This window comes from Phycodurus eques, chromosome 17, assembly GCF_024500275.1.
Source record: "Phycodurus eques isolate BA_2022a chromosome 17, UOR_Pequ_1.1, whole genome shotgun sequence".
Classification (NCBI taxonomy): domain Eukaryota; kingdom Metazoa; phylum Chordata; class Actinopteri; order Syngnathiformes; family Syngnathidae; genus Phycodurus; species Phycodurus eques.
In genome coordinates this window covers 20,106,775-20,122,360 of record NC_084541.1, presented here as the reverse complement: position 1 = coordinate 20,122,360, position 15,586 = coordinate 20,106,775, and the positions used below count along the sequence as shown (strand labels likewise).

Genomic DNA, 15,586 nt, shown 5'->3' with positions numbered 1-15,586 from the left:
TCAATGTGACCTGTAAACTGTGCAAGTAAATAAATTAAAAATTCAGAGGGGAAATAAAAATAAAAAAGATGAGAAAATGTGGTTGCACATGTGCGCACACCCGCTTATAATTGGGGATGTGGCTGTGTTCAAAATTAACCAATCACATACAAACTGATGGGAGTCAGCACACCCCTGCAAACATTTTACATGTTTAACCCAAAATCATTTTCAGATGTTCCAATAGGCATTTCCTGACATTTTATTTCTCTCGTGTAGAAGCCTCAGCTGAAGAAAAAAAGCGCCTAAATAAAATTCTGCTCCCCCCATGCTTCACTGTGGGGATGGTGTTCTTTTGCTGATGAGCAGTGATGTGTTTGTGCCATAAATACATTTTGGGAATTCGGGCCAAAAACTTCAACTTTGGTCTCAAAATATTGCTAAAACAATATTGAAATCTTACAAACTCACCCCCCCCCCCAAAAAAAAAACCAGGAGTACCTGGAGATATCCCACGCAGCTAAAGAATGAAAACTCAAGAAGACTGGAACTGAGATGTGAAACCCGTAACCGGGAAGTTTGAGGCACCTTCGATAACCATTACATCACCATACTTCCCTCAGTAATTTACGTATTGTGGGTCATGGTTAACGTACCTGGCTTTGTCATTCCATTTAAATATAATTAGTTCAAGGATATAAAAGTGAGAAAGAAGACCACAATTGTTGTTTCCACACATGTCCGCTAGTGGCGCTGTGGTGCGTGAATGCTTGGGTGAGTCAAGTTGCAATGGCAACACGAAGAAGAGCCGCCAAAGAGGAAGCAAGCCAGCCAGCAATAACAAACAAACAAACCAGACAACAGAGCAATCTTTTATCTTCTCAACGACAGATGAACAAAACGTCCTACTATATACCCCCAACTTTATGCTATAACGTGCGTAAGTCCTGCATGTGAGACATCGAGCACTCTGTCGTGTAAAGGATTGAGCTCTTATCTAACGTTTACCAAAACAAGTCGCGCATCAGCTAGCGCTAATCCTTCGTGGCTAGCGTTTTCCCGAACACGAACAAGACCTCGGCCGCTACATTGTCAAGTCACACTCATTTTACACAGTGACATGTGAGAGAGCCAGGGGAGAAAGCTGGGACCCATTTCAACGGTGCTGTGACATTAGCAGCTTATCCGCGTAAGTAGCTAACTAGCCACTATGCTAACCACTTCCCGTGTTGGACTTGCACATACTTTCTTGTCTGGACGATTTATTTGTGTACCGTTCCGATGCAGAACCTTCAATCTGGAGAGTTCAATACAGTATATTGAAACGATTTCAAGTGGATTTGTGCTGCGCAGATGTTCTAACTTTCTGTAGGCATCCAAATTGTGTATCGCAGCATGTAGGATAGTTGTATTGTAATTTCAATAAAGAGTTTGAAAGAAAAACAGTTCCCTATGATTGTCTAACAACGAATGCAAAAAAGAAAAGTCTTGTCTTTGTCTGTTTGATCATATCTTGCCATTACAAATAATTGTAAATATTGTCCTTGTAAATTAACCTTTAGAATATTTACATACGTATGTTCATTTAGTCACAAATTCTAATCTAGTTTGCTGCACAAGTATTTAAAACCATTCACTGCCAGCCTTCGGAGCTAACATGGATATTTGACTGCTAAAGCCGTCAATGGCAGTGAATGTGTTTTAATACACGCTTACAACAAAACTGCGGGAACCCTGATCCATTTTGCTTGGACTTATTCCCTGCGGGGCGGGGGGGGGGGGGGAATATTCTCCTCGTTTTAGTGCAACCAACCTTCCAAGGATGCTTCATCAAGGTGGGTGGTGGATGGGAGTGCGCTGGACTCTCCTTGCCATCATGTTCTGCTGCTTACCTCCCTCGCCCACACATGCATATATCTATGCTGTAAGTAATATTGTTCTGTATCAGCACACAAACTGTTAACTAAGTATGATCCATCAGAAGTACCCAGATGTAATCTAATTTAAAAAAAATAATATTTTTGTTCATGGTTTGGCAGCATTATAGAAATATCACCATGTTGTTTGAGGATCTACCAGCACTGTTTGGATCACCACTTCCTAAGGAAGGAATCATGGTGAGGCCATTTGAGGAACAATTTATTTGTGTAATACAGCAGTCATAGTTTATTGCAGTGTTTCCCAACCACTTTGCCATATTTTTTTTGTTTGGTGGTGTGCTGTTTTTTTTTTTTTTTTTTAAAAGTAAAATATATGCTTCTGCTCAATACGTGTTGGGAAACAGTGGTTTAATGTAATATGTTTGTCGTGCTCTTAAAGGGAGTCTTAGTGGTGGCCCGTCCTCTTAATGGCTGTGCAACAATTGACCCTCCTCCTCCACTGCCACCATTTTATGATACCAACATCACGAAATTCGTAGCGCTCATCAGACGCTATGATTGCAATTTTGATCGAAAGGTCAGTAATGGTTGCCGTCTTAGTTGCATCCGATTTGTTCTGCCGCCGAGTTGAGTTAATGTGAGGGACTCTTTTTAAGGTCCTGCATGCGCAGCAAGCTGGGTACAGTGCTGCAATCGTTCACAACATGTACTCAGACTCTTTGCTCAATATGAACTACAGCAATTGTAAGTAGTTAACAGATTAATGGGCTTATCCCACGAACGAAGCTTATTTTTGCTCAGTCTTCTTTTTGTCTGTATTTCCAGATACTATCGCAGAGCAGATTGGCATCCCCTCAGTGTTCACCAGCTACTATGCCTCCCAAGTTCTCAAGAATTTCATAATTCCAGAACAAGGGTATGGATTGCAACATAGATAGCCATAGAGTTGCAAGGATCACGCATATGCGAGACGACTTGGAGCCTGCAAAGTTGGTAATGAGGTCTTGATGCAGTATTTGGTTTTCATTTCTTATTTCTATAAATTGCAGAGCCTATGTGATTCTCAAGCCAGAGTTTGCTTTCCCACTCTCGTACTACCTTATTCCCTTCACCGGAGTGGTTGGCATGATCATTCTTGTGATGTTTATTATCTTGGTAAGTATCATCACAAGCAGTATGCAAGCAGCGACATTTGTTCACATCACTTTGTGAAGTTTGAAGGATACCTTTGTTAAAACTATAATTTACTTGATAAAAAAAAACAACAAAAAACTTCATACCTATGAATGCAAGTCAATAATCCTGACACGTATTTTGTCCAGCACCCTCCTAGCGAGCACAAAACATACCGTTGTCGGTTGCTTTTACACAGAATCTATAAAAAGTTTTTTTTTTTTTTTTTTTTTTTTTTTTTTTTTTTTTTTTTTTTTTTTTCCCCCCCCCAGGTTATACGCTGTGCACAGCACAGAAAGAGGTTGAGGAAAAACCGCTTGTCCAAGGAACAACTGAAGCGGATCCCTACTCACAAATTCACCAAAGGTAAAAAAAATAAATAAAACGAAATGATGCAAATATATTTTTTCTAAACATAAGGTATAATATTGTTCCTCCTTCTTTCAGGGGATGACTATGATGTGTGTGCCATATGCTTAGACGAGTATGAAGAAGGAGACAAACTGCGGGTTTTACCCTGTTCGCATGGTAAATATTCTTTGTCATTTTTTTACGATATGAAGCTTTTCTGGTGTGCAGCGTGTATCCTCACTGATTTCTTTTTTAGACTGGATAAACCGTGATCGACCTATTTGCATTTCATTTGATCGAGCGTAATAGAATTTCTAAAGGTTAATCCCCATTTTAAATAAAGTGCTGGATCAACAGAAGTCGGAATTAGGAATTGTAGTTGTTGACATAGGGAATGACATCGGCATTGACGTTGTCATTAGTAAGTGCTGTGAGCTTCCAAGTTACCACCCATGACATCAGTGCATCAACATTGCACGTTTGTGTAGCACATTATGGTTGTAATTCTCGAATGATAATATTTCCTTAAATATGTTCTGTAGTATTGTGACGGGTCTCCAATGAGAATCGCTAGAAGTAACGTCCCAACAATGGAATGTGATGCCATCATGTCCTTCTCTTAAGGCTTTCCTAAACTCTCTGAAATACTTCTCTTTAGCTTACCATTGCAAGTGTGTGGACCCGTGGCTGACCCAGACCAAGAAGACGTGCCCCGTGTGCAAACAGCGAGTCACCCGCAGCAACCCCGAGCACTCGGAGTCCGAGTCCGAGGAGGAAACCGGAGGCCGAGGAGAAGAAGAAGAAACGGAGGGTGAGGCCGATTCGGAGCGCACGCCTCTGCTCCGCGCTTCGAACCAGGGCTCCCCTTCTGGGGCTCCGGGGGCGTATTCCGCCACCACCGCAGCTACGGTGACCACCGCTCAGTGCGTCGCCTCACCGGCTCACAGCGACTCTCCCATCCTCGGTTTCGAAGGCTACTATTCGCCCAAGGAGGACACGGACTCAGAGAGCAATGACACAGAAGATGAGACCCACCACGTTGACGATGACACCGCTCAGCTCATTGGTAGGGCTACAGTGCACATCTGAGGGCGGGAACGTCAACTTGACTTCACATGAAAAGGGCCTTACTGTCACAACCTTGATGTTCTTGGTATATTTAGCACACTGTCCGAAAAAGTAATTTTGTTCTCTTGCAACCACACGCAGGTCAATCTTACCGACACACAAATTGATCGGTTTGACTAAACTGTCTCATTACAAATGAATGCATAGCTAAACCTGCAACAATTGAAAGAATGACTCCGTCAAAATCACAGGTTGAATGAATGCTGAGCTCATACCCGCGTTAAGCCATGTTGAGAGAAGCACGGACACCTGATCTCGCCTGCATCATGATTCCTTCATACGTGTTAGTCCGTCCTCTTCATCTGTCTTATATTGCACACTTTAGATTGCGTATTTTAGATTTTCTTAATCACACACTAAGATATATATACTCTTACATAGTTCTGCAATATATATATTGTTATTGCTTATTATTATTATATATATATATAAAAATATAGAAGTGTCAATGTTTTTTTTGTCAAATGCCCCCCCCCCCAATGTTTCTGGTGAGCTTCTGTGCAGTGTGCCTCTGTTCAAATTCAGATGATTTTTGGAGCGTTATCAAGTACATAATTTTATGACTTGCACTTATGAGGAAAAATGAAAACTGCTCACTTGCAAAGAAAAAAGTTTGTGATTGCGCTTCTGCTTCATGATAGATAATGCTGTAATGGTGTGACAACATTTTTCCATGGGTGCGGCCGCTTGTTACTTTATGCAGTTTCTTCATCCCACCACAAACTGTTTTTGTAATTCCAGTGTGGTCGGAAGCTCTAAGTAAAGACGTATTTTAAATTAGTGGAGTTAGCGAAGGACAAACGCATTGCCTTACTTTTGCCTTTATGTATGTTCAGAAACTTAAGGCTGACACTCCTAGTTTTTGTCATGTGTCTTGTCTTTGTGCTGATTTTTTGTTTTTATTTTTTTAAATGAAGTAGAGGTCCTTCACTTCCAAAAGTGAGTAATGGACAGTGGTAGTCATACTTAATTTGCACACAAAAGAGATTTTGTGTCACGTTCCCCTACATTGGTCTGTGTGAGCTCTAGGCAGTTTATTATTCAAAACTTAAAAGTAATAACACACTTCACACTTCCAGACTGGTTCGCTGCTTGGTGTGAATACACTTTCCACTTTATCTGAGATTATATTCACGGTTGGAATATCTGTTATAAATGTGGTGTTTCAATTTAATTTCTATTTTATGCTTGATTATGTTGAGTTTACCGTTGTCAGTTTTCTCCCAGTCATAAAACAAGAAATTCAGATTTTTCCATTTGATTGACTCACATGTTAAAATAACTATTTTGTCCATTTAAACGTCATGTACAACAGTTCAACCATCTCCAACTCAATTTCAGTGACCGTTCTTGTTTGCCTGTGACGCCTGCTTTAGCAATACAACAGCTGCTTTTAACAGAGGAATCTCTAAACCCCACATTTTCTGTCTTTTAGAATTTGTGCTTATCAGACTTTATACATTTAAAATGTTGAGTTTAAATACAGTTTATAACGAAAATGTGATGATGATGCGGTTGTCATAGTCAATGGGAAGTGGGTATTGAATCCCTGATCAATGGAAGATTAAATTGAAAATGAGTGAAATCTTCAAATGTGCCTGTTAGCATTTTTTATTGAGCCATAACTCCACTCTAAACTGACAGTTGAAACCAGAAGTAAACCTACACTATATAAAAAGTTATGCACTTTTTTTCTCACTGACATAATGTCAGACTAAACCTTTCGTGTTTTATAGGTCAATTTGGATTACCAAAATTATTTCTATTTGCTATATGCCACACAATAATAAAAAGGACTTTTTGGGACAAATTTAAAGTACTTTTAAGTCACGATGCCTGTAAACAATTTGGGAAATACCAGATGATTATATAATGTTTTTGGAAGCTTTATTATGAATGATATTTATGAATGTTCAAACCATCATTTCAAAAAGGTAAATTCCTAATATTGTTTTTACTCGCGCCGCTATCCCAGGAAACGATGTTAGCCGAAATATGTAACTGGCGGTGTGTATTTCAGGACGTCAATTTACACTCCAGGCAGCAGGAGGCACTAACGCGCACCATGCGGTGAGAAAAAAAATAAAAACCACTGACGAAGACCACCAGGAACTTGAAGACTTCGAGGAGAAGCAAGCAAACCAAATAATATTGCATTGTAAGAGGTTATGTTACTTCCACACAATCCGCGGTTAAACTAAGAATGCTCGTCTCCAAAAGAAAGCTTTGTTTGGTTTCTGGTGAATGTGGCCAAATAATGGAGCCAATGCTCGTTATCAGCCTCGGTAACGTGTGTTAATTCTCCCAAGTCACAAAGAAAGTAGGTCTTGTTTGTTTTTTAACCAGACTTGAGCAATATCTTTATAATCGTCTACGTAGTTTTACTTGATATCATCTCAAGTTACTTATCAGAATTCTGACAGGAAATGAACCCGTAACGACAAAGGGTTGTATGTTAGCATAGCATGCTAGCTAACGACGTGATGTTGCTTCCGACTTGATGTCTTTGTCCTTGAACCTCAATGCACACTTCGTATCATCTGCTGTAGACGGGCAACGTGCTCAACTTTGTTTGATTTGGCGTTTCTCTTTGTGGGGGAGATGGGAGACAGTGACGACGAGTACGATCGCAGAAGAAGGGACAAATTCAGACGGGAAAGGAGTGACTACGATCGTTCCAGAGAGAGAGAAGACCGACATCGGGATGAGTGGAATGACAGGTCAGTCAAATGTGTTCGGACTCACTCAAAATGGTTACTGACAAGGATCTAGTTCAATTTTGACTTGGATTCCACAATGATCAATAGTTGCTGTCTCCTTGCAGCCTTGATTTAAAGTTATTTGACTCCTTAATAACCCCCCTGTGTCATTTATGCTTGTTGTTGAATTCCATTTGCCAGAGAGTGGGATAGGGGCAGGGAACGGAGAAGCCGCGGAGAGTACCGGGACTATGACAGGGGACGCAGGGAGAGATTCACCCCTCCCAGACACGACATGAGTCCCCAGCAGAAGCGCATGAGAAGAGATTGGTGAGTTTAGCCGGAGCTCTATGACTTGAAAGTCATTTGTATTTGATTAAGCTTTATTATTCTAACCTGGCAGGGATGACCATGGCGGAGATCCCTACCGTGGCGGGTACGACATGGGTTACGGGGGAGGGGGGCCTAGTTACGGTCCCCCGCAGCAGTGGGGCCACCCGGACTTGCACCTCATGCAGCCACATCACGGTATTCCCATTCAAGCAAGGTGAGAGACGTGAATCGCGCTGACAGAACTTTCAAATTAGGTTCTCTCACGTCTGCATTATTGGACATCTACTTTCACTAGTTCCTATAGCTACAGCTATACTTCTATGTAGCCATATTACCATATCCTTTTTTACAAGAATACGTTGTATAACACCATGAATCTGAAGACATTATTCTGGTTTGTATTGCATTTTGTGGAAGAAGAACTCAACGGAATCATTCATCAACCTCCAGCAAACTCAGGGCACCACCATTTCAGGCAATATGGCGACCAAAATGACCATCAGAGCTTCCACCGCAATGGTTACTTGCATCACGTGACCAAACCCGGAAGCATACGCAGGGAGTCTTCAAACCTGTTGTGAGCAGACTCCCTGTGTATGCTGCCAGTTGCTGACACGATCGTTTGAACAACATCTGAGCAAGTTCAGGGTCAAACGATCATGTCAGCCTGTTTTCAGGGCTTGGTCATGCGGATCTTGTCTCAAGGCGCCACTGTACTAGATTTGTTCTGTCCATTAAGCCACCCAAAGGTTCCTTCTTCCTTTTGTCTTCCATTAGGCTGGGGAACATCCACGAAATTGATTTTGGTCCACCCCCTCCGATCCTGAAGAGCTTTAAGGAGTTCCTGATTTCCTTGGATGATTCCGTGGATGAGACTGAAGCGGTCAAGCGCTACAACGACTACAAGATCGACTTCCGCCGGCAACAGATGCAGGACTTCTTTTTGGCTCATAAAGATGAAGAGTGGTACGGTCTGAATTCTCTTGTCTCTCGGTGCCTTAATTGTCAGTCTTGATAGAGTTGTTATTAATATTATGTTGGCAGAATCTCCTTAAGTCTGATAATGGTGATCATAGTAGATATGATTTATATAGAACAGCGTGTGGGCCTGGTCCTCTAGTGGGTGCATTGTGTTTGTGAGTTAATGTATTAGTTGATAATTTATGAAAAATTGACATGATCAATGTGTATGAATCACTTAATAATGTGCTGTTGTGCCCAGGCTGTAGGAACAGACCCATAATTGAACTCATGACTTGTGACGTGTGTGTGGAAAATCAACCCAAATGCTACATCCGGCTGGAGTTGGTACTCTTTAAGTACTGCATGTTCGATAAGAGTTGCACAGGTCTCAATACAACCTGACAAATTCCCTCCCAGTAACACCAGTTAAGTGTAAGCTAGACCGTGTTCTGAATTGAAGTCAAATCAAATCTTTCGTCACAATACTTGGGTTGATTTTCAACATTTTTAAGTTTTTCCAGTTGTCCTGTTAATGCTTATTATACTTATTTCACAGGCCTCATGCAAATGTGTTGTTTTGACATAACAATTTTCCTCCGTTCATCCCCACTGCCACGGCGTGTCTTTCTCCAGAAAAAGTGGAACTCTGCAAGAATCCAACTTAGACAGCAAGGGCATGCACTGCGCACAATGCAGTTGCTCTTAGACACACAGTACCAGGGCTTTTAGATAGATAGGTCAACTAGTCTCCCGCGCTAGGAGTTTTCTTGTTTTCGGCTTTTTCCTCCACCATTTTCTTTTTCTATTTGGACCATATCGAATCCCTAAACTCAATACGTGTATACAGAAACACCAATGGGGTGAAGTGGAGTCCATTCTTACAGAGGAGACCTCTCTGTATTTATTTTGTTAATAAAGTGGCAGAACACAAGGTAACTGTAGTTCACTCAATGATATTTCAATGTTTTGTTTTTTTCTTGCTGTAATTCTGTTGTGGTGAGTTGATCTCCAACCTTTCTAATGTTTAACAATAACAAGGATTGTTCTAATTATCTGTATTTTTTTTTAAATTTCATTCTGCTGATTTAATTTGTGCATTTTCAAAATTTCCAGTACAATGATGTCAAATGTTTATTATAAATGATTCTTTGCAATTGCACCTTACTTTGGAGTGTAATTCTTTGCTGTCTAACTTCTGCATCCCGTCCCCCCCGACCCTCGCCATTCCCTCCCTGCTGTTTTGTGGACCCCCAACTCTGGACGCAGGTTCAGGTCCAAGTACCACCCGGAAGAGGCCAGTCGTCTTAAGTCGGAGGCATTGAGAGCCCTGAAGAACCGCCTGAATGTCTTCATGTTTCTGATGGAGAACGGGTGGTTCGATAACCTCTCTTTAGACATTGAACAGACGCCAGCAATCATCAAGGTCCTGGATGCGGGTAAGGATTCTGTCAAACGTGTCATATTTCTCTGTTTCGGGGTAACACTTGAGTGTCAGGACCTGAACAATTCCCCCTCTTGCCTGCTGGCAGCTGTGATCAAGATGGAAGGAGGGACGGACCATGATCTTCGCATCTTGGAATTGCCTTCTGAGGAGGAGGAGGAAAGGGAAAAGTCGGCATTTGGTGGAGCGGAACCTCCCAAGAACGAGCATCACAAGAACGCTGATGGAGACTGCAAGCCCTCAGTAGCAAAAGACAAGAATGAGAAAGTGTGTTTGCTTTTTGGTTGTGTTCGTCGGACAGCATAGTTGTTGTGTTGATGAGTGATTGCTACGGTTAGTTCATAATTAACGAGTTAACGTTTTTAGAAGTCCTATTGTTTGCAAGGGTAGAAATGATTGATTATACTTCATGTACGCAAGCAGCCAGGGACTCAGTTAATTTAGCCCATTGATGTCATCGTATGAATTGGAAGTAAACAAAGGCGGCAATGGCCTGGGACCATTTTGAGTCAAACATCAGAACATTTTCACACATAAGCTGCAGGGGTTTATAAAATGCACATATTACACGTACAAATATGATGGTTGAGCAGAGCTATCTGAATACCAATCAGAATTCTTCCATTTATACCAACTTTTAAATGTTAAAACTCACAAACGAAGACACGTTTGTGCTTGTCTTATTGTCCTGTTAATGATGTATAATTGTTAGTTTAAATAAACAGTAAACCTAACTTGGGATTTTGAAAACAGATTTTTAGTAGTAAACGTCTTTTCCTGCCATTTAAAAATAAAGCAAAAGTAAAGAATTCGTGAGGTCTAAAATGTCATGGTATTTCAAATGGCCATCCTCATGTTGACTTTATAGAACTGTCTCATAGGATGAGAACGAGTCCGTCTCCACTGAGAGGATTGCCGCAGGAGGGGATGATGTCAAAAAGGAGGCTGAGAAAGAAGCAGCCAAAGAAGAAAAAGCTGAACCCAAGAAGGTTTGTGTCACCTTCACCAACTTTTCTTTTGCAGAAAACAGAAATGTGCCACATGCCGCTCACATGTTCTAACGTTACCTCGCGACGATCTCCTCAGCCGAGGAGAAAGAGGAAGCGCAGCGGAGACAGCGACGACGAAGCCAGCGCTTCTGAAAGCGACTCTGACTCTGAATCAGATTCAAACTCTGTCTGCTCTGAAAAGTCTGTGAAGAAAGAGGTGGTGGAAGACAAGGAGGAGGAAGGTGAAGGTGTGAAATGCGATACAGTGAGAAGCATTTTTAAGGTGTTTGCCCCCACACTCGCACATGAATTTGCCGTGTCTCGTTTACCGGTTAAGAGGAGCAACCGAAGCAGAATGCTGAAGAGGAGGAGGAGGAGGAGGAAGAGGAAAAAGTGGAGAAAAAGGTTAAAGATGACACTCCTAAACCGCGGCCTCTCCACAAGACTTGCTCTCTCTTCATGAGGAGCATCGCTCCCACCATTTCCAAGGCTGAGATTATAGCTGTGAGGTTTTTTTTTTGTTATGTTTTGTTTTGTTTTTAGGCCGCACTCACGAATCTCTCGTCACTGTTCACTCTGAGTGCATTCCGTTTAAGCATACTTTTCTTTTCCCCACTTCCAGCTGTGTCGCCGCTACCCTGGTTTCCTGCGCGTCTGCCTGGCTGACCCCCATCCAGAGCGCAGGTTAGTTACAGAAAAGCATACTTTTGCCCTCTTTCCAATGCTTATTTCATTCTTAAGGTCCCTTACTCGTCCTGTACAGCGCTACCTAGACTTGCAGGTTTAATCTGCACCGTGGCCAAGCTCAGTTTACATGTGGATAATATCAAAGTCAATTTTCACCATTTAAATTATTTAAAAGGCCATTAGCCCCCGGCCCCCAAAAAAGATTGGAATATAGAATAATAGCCCTAGATTGTAAAATATATGTATAAAAGAGAATGACAAGAAATAAGCTTGTTTTATAAAATGTAATTCAGTCAAAGGTCACCCACACACTAGTATTTGAGTGTTGTCTGCCTTTGAGGGATGTGGCAACGGCTCATGGCTCAAAAACCCGTACGTTGTCAACTGAATATTTTTGTAGGTTTTACAGACGCTGCTGGGTAACCTTTGACCGCAGCGTCAACATCAAAGAGGTCTGCTGGAATCTTCAAAACATTCGTGTGAGTGTGTTGAATGCTGTCCACCACTTCAGTTGTTTTATGCTGAGGCTGCAGCGGAGCTGGGCCTTAGGCAGAGTTGTGCATTCTTTTGAGATGCAAATTGGACTTGAAACCATCTCAACCGCATCCCTTCACAGCCGCGTGACTGTGAGTTGGCACCCAGTGTGAACAGGGACCTGGCGCGGCGGGTGCGCAACGTGAACGGCATCACTCAGCACAAGCAGGTGATTCGGAACGACATCAAAATGGCCGCCAAGCTCATTCACTCCCTGGACGAGAAAGGAGTCATGTGGTGCAACCCGGCCCAGGACGAAGGCCAAAGCGCAGAGGTAATTGACAATGTTGTGTTTTTACTTGCCACTTTCTAGGCAGTGATCTTATATTGCCTTCTAAATTCTTTGGAACTGGAACTGTGTTTGTCAATTCAGAAGACTCAAAATCCCATCTTGAAGAATATCACTGATTACCTGATAGAGGAGGTGAGCGCTGAGGAGGAGGAGCTCCTGGGCTCCTCTGGTGGGATGGATCAAGAAGAGAATGCCAAGGAGGGGCACTCAACAGAGATGACTGTGGAGAAGGATGAGAAACTTGCCAAGGTTGGCTTGGAGCACCTGAGGCTTACCTTGTTTATTTCTTTTATGCTTTCTAACGTTTCTTCCTTGCTCAGGTTTTGGACCATTTGATTCTGTATCTGCGCATTGTGCATTCCATTGATTACTACAACGCCTGTGAATACCCGAGTGAGGACGAGATGCCCAACCGCTGCGGCATGATCCACGTCCGTGGACCGGTGCCGCCGAACCGTATATCGCACGGAGAAGGTCAGTCAGTGCCTTGTGTGGCGTATCACGAGTGCTGGGAAGGCAATAATAGATTTGATGCAGGCATCGATCTCTCTTTCTCTCGTTCCTGGTTTATGTGCTTGAACGCATTAACTCGCTAACCTTTTTATCTTATGGCATCCCGGTGAGTTTCGTAAGATTTATAGTGCTTTGTCTGCTGCATCCGCAGTGTTTGTGTGTGTTTTCTTCAGTACATAGCCACATCCTGTATATTACAGCTCGTGAAATGTAAACGTTACAATTATATCTATCACTTTGGATCTAGGCTTCTTTTAGTTGTCATCAAACAGTTAAACTATATTTAGTTACCTTCTTCCCTACTAATTACACTATACTGTAATTGTGCTCATCCCTTTGCATGTTGGTGTGTGTGAGTGAAATATAGGATTGTCTTGTGGGATGCATTTTGGTCATTGCCACGCATTTCCAATGGCTTTTTTTTGTCATCAGAGCAAGGTTCTAAACTGTAATTTGGCCCTTTGTGTTTCAAGCAAAGTACTCTATGTGCTTTCAATAGGATTCCCTCAGTTCTCTGGGTTTACTGACAAGTAGTCAATCTTACGCATGTCTCAACTAGTGCAACAATGGCAGAAGGTGCTGGAGGAGAAGCTGAGTGCTTTATATAGTACAAAGGAAACCTTGTCTGAGGAAGAGGCGGTAAAGATGGGCCGCAAAGACCCCGCTGAGGAGGTGGAGAAGTTTATTTCTGCCAACACGCAGGAGCTTGGGAAGGACAAGTGGCTCTGCCCTCTTAGCGGCAAGAAGTTTAAGGTAATGTTTTTATTTGTTTTCATAGAGACATGCACAATATACAGACAACCATATAAAACACACTCGTAGCACAAAGATCGCTGATTTTGTGCATGGGTGGGGAAACGTGGCCGCTCCGTTATTTCATTTGATTTTGATCTTTGAAATATATATATGAACATTTGATGTACATCCCATTTAAATAATAGACCCACAGTATTTTAAACAATAAAATAATGAATTAAATAAACACACAGCTACTTTTTATTTTTATATTAATTATTGGTTAATTGGAGTTAAATGAATAAGTCCTAAAATAAAAAAATAGAATGAGTTGTTCATTCAAATCTATTTAAAATCTTGTGCGCACACCATCCATCCTGTCCATTTTCTATACTGCTCGGCTGGAGCCGTTCCCAGCTGACTTGGAGCGAGATGCGGGTTACTCCCCGGCCTGGTTGCCAGCCAAATGATGCTTTCCCACATCTTGATTTCCCTCCCCCCCCACTACTCTTTTCAACCACCATTTACAAGTGACCCGGCCCATCTGTCTGTTGTCAGAATCAAATGAAGCCCTTGAGCACAGAAATGTGCCCACCCCTGGTTTAGTGCGTAATCACAGCTGTCACTCGTTTGATTGGTTCAGGGTCCAGAGTTTGTGAGGAAACACATCCTGAACAAACACGGGGACAAAATTGAAGAGGTGAAAAAGGAGGTGGTGTTTTTCAACAATTTCCTGATGGATGCCAAGAGGCCATCTCTGCCGGAGATGAAACTTCCTCCTCTTCCAGCTCCGGGCCAAGGTGAGCTCGTCAGCAGTTGACTGATCACTTCCGATGACGACGTTGTTCGTAAAGGGTGATGGAACGAAAGTCTTCCAGCAATATGACATCATTTTTGGATTGTCTCTCTTCTACAGGTTTGCTTTCCCCAAATATGCCATTTTCTCCTCAAGGTCCCCAGAGTCCAATGGGCTTTGTGCAGCCCCGCCCCCCACTTATGGGCTACGGTGGTATGTTATGGAATGGGTTGGCTAGTTGTTTTTCCTATTTGCGAATAGCAATGCCTAATTCCATCCGTAATGGCAGGCGTACCTCCTTACCCTCCCAACCATTTTGGAGGCGGGCGAGGAAACTACGACAACTTCCGTGGACAAGGCGGATACCTCGGAAAGCCACGCAACATCAGGTAGGACCGCCACTCTGCAGTTTCTAAAGAATTAACTTGTGTGAGTTCATGATGACCCCCCCCCCCACCACCGTTACCTCTTGATTTCAGAATGTCACGGGGCGATCCACGAAACATCATTGAATATCGGGACCTGGATGCCCCAGATGATATGGACTTCTTTTAGAAGGATCCCGAGGCCCCGTTAATCCTCACTTCTTGCCCATATCTACTGTAGTGTTTTTGTAGCATTTCATCTTCTCATGATTGTGCAAGTATAACAAACATCTGATGTACACTTGTTTCAATAAAGCTCTCATTCCCATAAATTTATCTGCATTAGGGGCACCAAAAAGATCAAAACTCGGCAAATTATTTGTTCTGCGAGTCAAAATATGATTTGTTAAACGTCTGCTTTTAATAAGATACTGTAGCGTATGGTGTAGCTTTTCTCATACCCAGTCGAGAGATGTTTTGTGAACGCCTTGACGCTTTTGGCAAATTGTGTAGTGGGGAGCAAGGGTGTCCTCTACTGGGTCAAAGATGAATTGCAAAAGTTTCTACTAGCACTACAGCATTGTACAGTAATGACAAATGTTTAAATGTAGTGAAATGGATTGCAACAGGTTGTGTCAAGCACACTGCAGTCCTCAATAAAGAAACAACAACTAGTAGTATTTGGAGGTGTGTCTTCAACAAAAATGCTTTATATGGGGTGTCACTTC

General features: G+C 42.3%; 2 protein-coding genes across 5 annotated transcripts; both read left to right on the top strand.

Annotated features, from left to right (window-relative positions):
• The first annotated feature begins 763 nt into the window (after positions 1-763).
• Positions 764-6,104, top strand: rnf167 (ring finger protein 167). Its single transcript, XM_061703122.1, has 10 exons — positions 764-1,168; positions 1,783-1,903; positions 2,019-2,096; positions 2,299-2,436; positions 2,516-2,603; positions 2,685-2,775; positions 2,909-3,014; positions 3,305-3,398; positions 3,480-3,560; positions 4,042-6,104. Exons 2-10 carry the CDS (start codon positions 1,802-1,804, stop codon positions 4,470-4,472), a joined length of 1,209 nt encoding a protein of 402 aa, XP_061559106.1. The 5' UTR covers positions 764-1,168; positions 1,783-1,801; the 3' UTR covers positions 4,473-6,104.
• Positions 6,105-6,562: 458 nt separating this feature from the next.
• Positions 6,563-15,522, top strand: srrt (serrate RNA effector molecule homolog (Arabidopsis)). 4 transcript variants are annotated; one of them, XM_061702992.1, is made up of 20 exons: positions 6,564-6,669; positions 7,113-7,231; positions 7,412-7,540; positions 7,614-7,757; positions 8,321-8,509; positions 9,773-9,942; positions 10,036-10,214; positions 10,829-10,936; positions 11,034-11,184; positions 11,274-11,440; positions 11,559-11,620; positions 12,024-12,102; positions 12,240-12,431; positions 12,531-12,698; positions 12,770-12,923; positions 13,522-13,715; positions 14,341-14,497; positions 14,614-14,706; positions 14,783-14,882; positions 14,973-15,522. In XM_061702992.1, the coding sequence occupies exons 2-20, from the start codon at positions 7,113-7,115 to the stop codon at positions 15,046-15,048; spliced, it is 2,631 nt and encodes an 876-aa protein (XP_061558976.1). In that variant the 5' UTR covers positions 6,564-6,669; the 3' UTR covers positions 15,049-15,522. The 4 variants fall into 4 exon arrangements, with proteins under 4 accessions (XP_061558975.1, XP_061558973.1, XP_061558976.1 ...); XM_061702991.1 differs by having other exon boundaries at positions 6,563-6,669; positions 11,034-11,178; positions 14,614-14,882; XM_061702989.1 differs by having other exon boundaries at positions 6,563-6,669; positions 14,614-14,882.
• Positions 15,523-15,586: the final 64 nt, after the last annotated feature.

Excerpts from the sequence above, each read along its gene's own strand:
- rnf167 (XM_061703122.1), top strand. The coding sequence starts at position 1,802 with ATGCTTCATCAAGGTGGGTGGTGGATGGGAGTGCGCTGGACTCTCCTT. Across the intron at positions 1,904-2,018 it reads CACATGCATATATCTATGCT|CATTATAGAAATATCACCAT; the intron begins GTAAGTAATATT and ends ATGGTTTGGCAG. Across the intron at positions 2,097-2,298 it reads TTCCTAAGGAAGGAATCATG|GGAGTCTTAGTGGTGGCCCG; the intron begins GTGAGGCCATTT and ends GTGCTCTTAAAG.
- srrt (XM_061702989.1), top strand. The coding sequence starts at position 7,113 with ATGGGAGACAGTGACGACGAGTACGATCGCAGAAGAAGGGACAAATTC. Across the intron at positions 9,943-10,035 it reads CATCAAGGTCCTGGATGCGG|CTGTGATCAAGATGGAAGGA; the intron begins GTAAGGATTCTG and ends GCCTGCTGGCAG. Across the intron at positions 11,621-12,023 it reads GACCCCCATCCAGAGCGCAG|GTTTTACAGACGCTGCTGGG; the intron begins GTTAGTTACAGA and ends ATATTTTTGTAG.